The sequence below is a fragment of the Tupaia chinensis genome, unplaced genomic scaffold (genome assembly GCF_000334495.1).
Source record: "Tupaia chinensis unplaced genomic scaffold, TupChi_1.0 Scaffold000333_1, whole genome shotgun sequence".
In the NCBI taxonomy this organism is placed as follows: domain Eukaryota; kingdom Metazoa; phylum Chordata; class Mammalia; order Scandentia; family Tupaiidae; genus Tupaia; species Tupaia belangeri.
The window spans coordinates 2,373,461-2,382,520 of record NW_006159827.1 but is presented as its reverse complement, the minus strand read 5'-3'; the positions used below and the strand labels follow the sequence as shown (position 1 = coordinate 2,382,520).

General features: G+C 48.3%; 1 protein-coding gene across 3 annotated transcripts in view; it reads right to left on the bottom strand.

The window, feature by feature from the left end:
- RAD18 (RAD18 E3 ubiquitin protein ligase) overlaps positions 1 to 4,458 on the bottom strand; it is a 119,357-nt gene extending 114,899 nt beyond the window's left edge. For 2 of the 3 annotated variants that reach the window (XM_014589148.2, XM_006152038.3), the window contains exons 1-2: positions 4,342 to 4,458; positions 1,559 to 1,640 (exon numbers count right to left, since the gene is read on the bottom strand). In XM_014589148.2, coding sequence (XP_014444634.1) covers positions 1,559 to 1,640; positions 4,342 to 4,392 — 133 coding nt within the window. In that variant the 5' untranslated portion in view covers positions 4,393 to 4,458. Of the gene's footprint in view, positions 1 to 1,558; positions 1,643 to 4,341 lie in introns of those variants that run through there. The other variant, XM_027773268.1, reaches the window with a different exon arrangement.
- Positions 4,459 to 9,060: the final 4,602 nt, after the last annotated feature.

Genomic DNA, 9,060 nt, shown 5'->3' with positions numbered 1-9,060 from the left:
TTAAGCCACCGGGTCCGGGACGCGAACCGCGGTCGACTACGTGGGAGTCCAGCGACATAGCCATTACGCTAACTGCTGGTTCCCCAGATTTTTACTTTTGAAAAAATGCTGAGAAATTGCAAAACATGCTTCTGTCAATAGTAGGTGGACAGTCAAGCCTAAGACGATCTCTAAAACCATTCCTTTTTTTTTTTTTTTTTTAAGGTTTCTGTCGTAGGGCGTATGCGCTCTGCTGGCCAGAAAGGGAAAATGAGAAATTACCCTCCAGGGGGATGGCCACACCACAGTTCCTTCTCCTCCATTCTCCTCCTGGGATTTTGGACATACCTGCACATGCGCCCGGCAAGGATTTTCAAGCTGCCAGGTTGGGGACTCAAACCGCAGTGGGTCATGTAGGAGTCCAGCACCTTAACCACTATGCTACCTGCTGGCGCTGTCATTCCTTCTTATGTCTTTTCTATAAAACCTTTCTCACCAATGCCACTACCAAATAAAACTACTTTTTAAGTCTAACTTACTTAAGTTTCCAAGACAAATGGACTTGAAAATAAAGGACAAGAAAGATTATGCTCCTCCATAATCCATAGAGCGGATGGCCAGCTCCCGAACAATGAGAGGATAACTCCTATGCCCTAATACCTGAAGCTGAATTATAAAAAAGAAAAGAAAAAAAAAAAGCTTATGTATTGTACTAACTCAGAAAGAGAGGTACCAGCAGATTCCAATATGAGTCTTCCCAGCATCACGCAGCAAATGATAAAACTGTTTCTAATACTCTTCAGTGGCAGAATTCTTCCCCTGGGGAAATATTCTTAGTCACAGATCTTTAAACTTTGAAATTCTACACCAAGTACCACCTATCTGTTATTCTGTTAAGAGTGAAAATTCTGCCTAGTCTAGATCTGGCCGCTCCCTACTGCACTAGACTCCCACATGGCCAACTGCAGTTCAAGTCCCGGACTTGGCAGCTCCTTCCCTCCTTCCCTCTCTTGTAAATGTGAGTGCCCTATAGTAAATTAATAATAAAAATAAAAATAATTTTTAAAAAATGAGTAAAAATTCTGACCCGGGCACAGTGGTGCTGGCAGTCCAATGCCACTGAATGATACTGAGGCCACATGGGAGGTCCAGGTTCAGATCCCTGGCTGACCCAAACATATCAGGCGTGCTCAGTATTCTGACAGGTTGGAAGCCCAGGAAGGGTCAAGGGAATGACTCTGTGAAGGGGATCCTCCAACTTGCGAAAGGAAGAAACAGAATTTTTTAACTCTGAAATTTAACATCTAAAAGTGTTTGATAAATGAAAAACCACATATCATGAACAAAATCTTTACTACCGTAAATGCTATAAAAAGCATAAAAATATCTAAGGGGGGAGGTGGTAGGAAATACAGGTATCTTATGAAAATGTCAATATTTAAGAGGAAGGTCGTAAAAAAGATTTGAAAACCTCACAACAGAGAAGCTAATTATGTGTATTTAGTGTTAAATTAACACTACCTCGTGTTAAAAAAAAAAATCACACTTTTACTAATTCACAGAACGAAACCATACTTACAGTTATGTGAACACTGAGGAATGATCATTGCAATGTTGAAATATTCAAAGCAGATTCCACACCGCAGCAAATCATCTATTTTCTGAAATGCAAAAATATATACGTAGCAGAAAGACATCAAGATGGACCATCTGTCACAGAGTTTTTTCTCTGTCACCTAAACAGAAATCCTTTTTTTTTTTTTTTTTTTTTTTGGTCAAATATACAAACTCAAAAGCTAGCTCCAGAAAAACCGCAAGGGATTTTGATAAATGCAGGAAAACCTCCCCGGATGACTCTCGCACATTCGAATCTCAGGGTACCCAAGAAAATGGTACCTTTACTTTTGACAGAAAAGGTGGCACTTACAAAGTCCTGTGCCCGACTGTCAGCCCTTGCCAAAAAGGATACTGTATTCCTCCTCCACTCTTCCTGTGTTTCCAGCTGTTGACCAAAGCCTTCTCCTCCTCAAACCCTGCCCTGTGAACTACAATCACCGCACAGGTGAAGAACCAAATCAGAGAATACTGAAGCCAAACATTAGAAATGTTCCACTGAAGGGACCAGCAGATGGCGTAATGGTTACATCGCTGGACTCCCACATGGCAGACTGCCGTTCAAGTCCTGGACCCAGCAGCTTGAAACTCATGCCAGGTGCATGTACGTGCGTGCCCAAAATCCCTAGAGGAGAAGGGAATGCAGTGCGCTCGCCAGACAGACAGAGAGAGATAGAGAGACAGAAAGCGAGAAATCACCCCCCAGGGGGAATGGCCACGCCACAGTCCCTTCTCCTCCATTCTCCTCTCGGGATCTTGGGCACGCACGCACACGCGCCTGGCGTGAGTTTTAAGCCACCAGGTCCGGGACACGAACCGCGGTCGACAACGTGGGAGTCCAGCGACATAGCCATTACGCTAACTGCTGGTTCCCAGTCAGAGTTGCTTTTGAAAGAGCCCATTCTTTGTTTTTGGAGGAGTTCTAGCAAAAATTAGATAAGAAATTAGTAGATGTGTTATAAAAGGGGAAAAACACTGCAGGGGGCTGCCTTTCTAACCTAAGGTTCCACGATTCTCTTGTGAACTAAACACAGGCTCCATGAGTTGCCTGGTTGAACACTCTTTGGTCCCAAACCCTATCCTCTGTCCTGAAGTTAGCCACAAAAGCCAGGCAAGACACAGATCATGTCCCTAAATAACACGTGGGAATAACACGCATCCACAGACGACACAGGAGCTTTGCAGCCCGCGGAGCTCTTCAACTTCCTTTATCCAAGTCAATCTCCATGACGACAAATAAAAAGGGGAGAAAAGCATTTTCATATGGTAAAGACTAATAATAATAGTAAAGATATTATTCATTGATTGCTTGCTACTTTCAATTAGCAAATAATTTCTGAGCATCCACCTTGAGGCCACCACTGTGTGAAACAAAGTGAATAAACCAGCAGGATCTCTACCCACATACATCCACTCATTTTTTTTTTAAATATATTTAATTTTATTCTTTTTTTAATTTGCTATCGGGCACATCTGTTCACCAGAGACAGAGAGGGAAAGTGAGAAAGCAAGCTGCCAGGTCCAGGACTAGAACCACAGGTGACCATGTGGGAGTCCAGGGCACCACTTGCTGGCTGCATACAGCAACTCATTTAACCAACACTATAAACTATTTCTTTTCTCTCTTGTCTTAGTCAAGGAAACTCAGGCACAGGGAGGTTAAGTAACTGACTCAAGACCGCACAGTTAAGAGGCAGAGACCAGATTTGACCACTGGAACTCAAATCTATGCTCTTCCCCACGGCCTCTTGGTGCCAAGGCCAACACTTCAAAACCCCAGCTTTCCTGGACTGCTCCAAATGTCAACTGAGGACCAGGGGGACAACCTGAGTTCTCAAACACTGTAGATGACAGCCAAAAGAACAATGCCTTCTAATTACTTTGGCCTCCCCACATCCCTCACTTAATCTTCAAAGCCTACTGTAGTCCATGGGACAGATACCCTAATCCCCAAGTTTACCCAACTAAGAAACAGAAGGGGAAAGTTATCTTGTTCATAGTGATGAGAAAAATTAGAGCAAGAAGAAAAAACAAGCAGTCGATTCTTAGCACAGCGAAGTCCATCTGCTCTTGAGTAAACCCAGCAAGAATCCCAGGCCCACCACTTCAGTAGGTGAAAACTGACATGCCTTGCCAATAACAAAGCGGTCCCCAAAATAAGTGTTATTTCAGTGAAGAAATTCAATGACATGAAAGCCGAGTGCTGAGCCTCAGTGCGGATCTGTTTGAGAGAGGGGGGAGCATGTGTTCGGAGTTACTATCCGTCCAGGAGGAATTCGGGCCGCAGGTTAAGACAATCCAGCATTAGGCGTCTTGAGGGTAATTAGAATGGGAGCGATGTAATGGAGAACACCTGCTTCGCTGCGTGATTACATAAATGCTGTCTGATGCAGCGTCCACCCCAAATCATGTCTGACGTCACTGCGTACACCCTGGCTGGCACACAGGAAGCCCTCAGAAAGGGCTAGCTGTCACGGTCGATGCTGTTTTCCGCGATGCCATTGTTACTCCAGCTACTGAACTGGGACCACCTGGTTCCATTAGACCACCAACCCCAACTCACCACGAGGGACCGAGCCTGACCTCCATCACTTCTCGGGGAAGGAAACCGAGGGCCAGCGCGGCACGGTCAGCAATTGGCACATCAGAGCCGGGTGTCTTGGCCCCGCACCTGGTCCTTTCTCCTCCTTAATGCGGGGCTGGCCGCCCGGGGACATCCACGACCCCCAACCTCTCCAAAGCACTCACCTTCATGACTGCCAGGCCTGGAGGCCACCGAGGATCGGCCAGAGAGTCCATGGTCGCTGCTGAGGACGCCGGGGGTCTCCGACCCGCTGGACTCCCGCGCTCCACTACCACTCTAAATTCCCCGCGCTACAGTGCTACGTCAGCAGGCCGCGACGCGCCTGGGGCGTGCGCGGAGCCTGCCGGGAGTTGTAGTACGTGGGCGGAGCGCTACTAAAGGCATTTACACTGCGCACGCGCCAGATTTTGCCGGGCCCCTCAAGATAGAAGAGGGTCGGACAGGGGCTAAAAAGTCGAGATCTCGTCGCGTATTAGAAGGGACAGGCAGGAATGACACTGAATCCAGGCCTTGCCAGATGAAGTCCAGGCACGAACCTAGATCTTTTAACCTCTAATCAAAAGTGATCACCCATTGATACTGAAACTGAGCAGGGGCTCCATAAAAAAGGCTGGACCCTTAGTTTCTCATTCTATTGAGAAGAAAAATGGAAATTTCACAAACTGAAAATTAGTAAGAGCTGTGGTAAAAGTAAGGTATCTTTCTAAGCTCTTGGAATGAAAGGCTCATTTACATTAATTTTTTTTTTTTAATTTTTGCCATAGGACATGTGAACTCACTGGAGAGACAGAGAGGGAAAGTGAGAACCCACCCAGTGTTTTCGTGCTGCTGGGTCCAGGACTCAAATCATGTAGTTAACCATGTGGGATCCAGCTACCTTAACCACCATGCTTTGGACTGGCCCAGGTCATTTCCACCCCAGTGGAGTGCTCTGGGCCTGGGCAGCCAGATCCAGCAGGGCTGACTGCTTTTCAAATCCCTGTCCTGGGGGAATCCTGAGAGACAAGTGCGTGTGTGCCCAAGGTCTTGACAGAATCCAGAGAAGGGGAAGGATTGTGACATATGCTTTTGCTTGCTCACTCTCTCGCTTGCTCTTTTTATCTCTCTTGTGAGTACACATACCCTCTTGTAATAAATAAATAGTAATAGCTCAAGGTAGTCGTTATTCCTCTTCTCCTGCAATGCTCCCAAAACTCCTGATGTAATGTTGTCCATGTTCTATTTTACTGAAACTGTAAGAATTCTTCCCAAAGAATTTTAACCTCTTTTTACCTGCCCTTCGCCTTGATACAGGAAATTAGTTTATTGGGCCAGCAGGTGGCATAATGGTTAAGGTACTGGACTCTCACATGGTCCAGCATGGTTTGAGTCCTGGACTCAGGGGCTTGTTACTCACATTGGGTGCATGTATGTGTGTGCCCAGAATTCCAAGAGGAGAATGAAGAAGGGATTGTGGTATGGCCATTCCCCTGGGGGGTGATTTCTTACTTTCTCTCTCTCTCTCTCCATCTTTCTCTGTCTCTTTGGTGAGTGCACGCACCTATAGCAAAAAAATAAAAAATAGTTTCTTAGCTATAGGAATTAGGGAATATTGAGATGGTAAAATTAAATCTCCCACTCAAAGGAAAAGATTATAATTCATATTTTAAGATGTTTGGCAGGACGGCAATTGCTGACTGTGAGCATACCCCAATCTGAATGATGCCTGAAACCTGTGATTTGTATTAAAGCCCCACCTGTCAAGACTCGACTTAGGGACCAGCAGTTGACTTAATGGCTATGTCGCTGGACTCCCACATAGTTGACCGCTGTTCGCGTCCTGGACCCGGGGGCTTAAACTCACGCTGGGCGCGTGTGCGTGCGTGCCCAAGATCCCAAGAGGAGCATGGAGGAGAAGGGATTGCGGCTTGGCCATCTTCCCCTGGGGCTTTCTCGCTTTCTGTCTCTCTGTCTGTCTGGCGAGCGCTCACGCCCTATAGCAAAAACCTCTCAAAAAAAAAAAAAAAAAGCCTCCACTTAAAGCCACACCCAATCCACGAGAATGTCTTGCCCTCTCGAACTGATCTTCATGCTCACCTTGCACCTGAGACCCCCCTACCCTTAATTTTAACGTAAACGGCATGTGTAGACTTCAGGGAGACCAGGCTTTTTCCATACCAGCTGCCGGCTTCCCTTGCTTTGTAGCAAGCAAGCTGTACTTTCTCCTATCATACGTCATGGTCACAGTTTGGTTGTGGCGTCTGGGCCAGAGAAATTGGATTGACAGCGCCTGATCGAGATGACTGAGCAGACAAGTCCGCAGAACCGAGCTGAGCCTAGTAGGGCTCCAACGGGAAGATTGGAGTGGGGAGGGGTGGGGTTAGATGCCTCAGCCAATCAGAAAGAGGCATGCAAACGAACTTCAGGGGCATGCAAATGACCTCCAGGGCGCAGAGAGTGACGTTGGACAGATCTGGATACAGGGGGGCCGGGTGGCCTTGGAGAGATCAGAGAATTGAGACTAAGACCTGGTCCCTAGCCTGAGTGCACCTGCAATCGTTTTATTAGGTTCAAGTGACAAATGGCTGGGAAGGTGAGAGAGGAAGAGAGGAGATGCGGAAAAATGAGAAAGCATGGGGAAGGAGGGAGGCAGAAAAAAAGAAACACACTCTTTTCATTCAGCTGTGAAGGCGGATTTGGAAGCAGGCATTGCGTGCTGGTCCTGGGTTTAAATGCATACTCCCCACCTATGGCGAGCCTCCAGGACAGCACTCCCGGCGGAATTCCTCCACCATCTGCTCCGGGAGGCTGAATGAATAAGCCCACATTCCCATCCACCTTTCTCTCCCAGCCGCCTTCAGCAGCACCCAGGGAGAGAGATACCACTAAGCCCACCTCCGTGTCCAGGATGTGAAGTTCAAAGCCCACTCTGAGCTAGGACAGGCTCCCAACCCCTCAGGACATACCTGTCCCAGGAGCCATTCTCCTCCAACAAGCTGCTGTTTTCACAGATGTTCTCCTTGTATTCGATCAATAACGAGACTGTACTTCCTTACTCAAGAGTGAAAACAAAGTGTTCTGTAGAAACAGGGCAGGCTAGTGCTCCGTGGGATCTCTCACAGAGTATCTGGGAGGGGGCAGCTAGATAAAACACAGGGTGGCCAGTACATCTGAATTTCACAGAGGTAGCAAACACGTTTTGGAGTGTCAGTGTTGTAGTCCAGTGTGTTGCTGATACCTGAGCCTGGGTAGTTTACAAGAAAGGTTTATTTAGCTCACGGTTTTGAAGAGCCCAGGTCAAGAGGTCATGTCTGGTGGGGGTCTTCTCCTTGGTGGGGTCCCGAGGTGACACGAGGCATCGCATGGCCAGAGCTGTGTGAGCACAGATCAGAGTACACCAGCGTCCAGGTCTGTGTCTCCTTACAAACACGTGCGTATCCAATCACAGGGCCCCAGCCTGATCCTCATCACCTCCCATGGGCCCCACCTGTCAACACCATCCGGACGTTCCCACCTACTTAATCCCGTTACAATGGCAGTTAAGTTTCCAGTGCGAGAACTTTCGGGGGACACATTCAAACCAGAGCAGGTCACATGTCGCCAGTGCTGCACACAATGTACTCACACTGCAAGATGAGTCAGCGTTTACCTGAATTTTTTTTTTTTTTAACTAGGCATCCCGTATTTTTATTCGCCATCTCTGACGATCTTAATCAAGGAAACAGTCTCCCAAGTGATGCTGGGGCCCAGCCTGGATTAAATCTCATGGCATCGGTGTGGACCCAGCAGGCACAGGGAGGTCCTGCCTTTGCTTTCTCAGGTGGGGCCAGGTGCCCCGCCCCCCAACACTGCGACACCACCCGCCCTAGAGTTCGAGTTCTGATCCATGGTCATTGGGCAAAGTATCAAAACTCTGTGCCTTAATATCTTCATCCGTTGAGGGGAGCGAGCTCTGCCTTTCACAGCTGCCGTGGTAATAAATGCGTTACGTAAGTGAAGTGCCCAGAACAGTGCCTGGCGGCTCATGAGCATGCGTAGGGCACGGCTGTCATCGTTATGACGCTGCCGTCAGCGTGGGGGGGCTGGGGGAGCCCTTGGGGTTCAGGCAGGTGTGTGGCACGCTCTGATTTATATGGTCACTCTGGCTGCTGGATGAAGAAGAGATTTTAGTAGGAAAAAAAATAGAAGCACCCACAGGTGCCAGGTGACAAGGGACTGGACCCCGGGATGCAGCCAGAGGGGGTATGCACTGTGGACCCCAGTTCTTGGAACTGCATGGTTCCTACGCCCACGCCCTGATCTTAGCTCCTCCTGGACATCGACTCTGCCTTGTTTTCACCAGGCCTGCAGGGCCAGCCGGGCCTAATAAACAGACAAACCACGCCCACTGCCTGCTCCCCTGCGTGTCGGGCCGTCACCCCTGGGAGCTTCTCCCCTGGGTCAGTTACCTGCTTGCCACCACAGCCTCTCCTTGGGAGGGGCCCCAACCCTTCCTACTGATCCTTCCAACAAGTGAGCACCCAGTCTATGCCCAGGCAAGGTGACAAGCAATAAATAAGACCGAGAATATCCAGCCCAAGCCAAAGTCTGCAGACGGGAAGAGCTGTGAGGAAGAATTTTAAGGGAGGGGCTCTATTAGTGCAGACTCTTGGTTATAAGTATTGTGTCAAAACGGCCTTAGAAGGGGGGAGAATGGAGTGTGTTAGCTCGTGCAACTGAAAAGTCCGGGAGTTGGCATTCAGGTGTGGCTTGATCTAGGTGTCATCAGATGGGTCTCTCTCTTTCTTGTCCGTCTCCTATCTGAATGTTGTATATCTGCTTTCCTCGGTGTTGGCGAAATGCTCAGGCAGGCCCCTCCCCTGCGTGGCAAACATGGCCTCCAGAAGTTTCAGGCCTAAATGCTA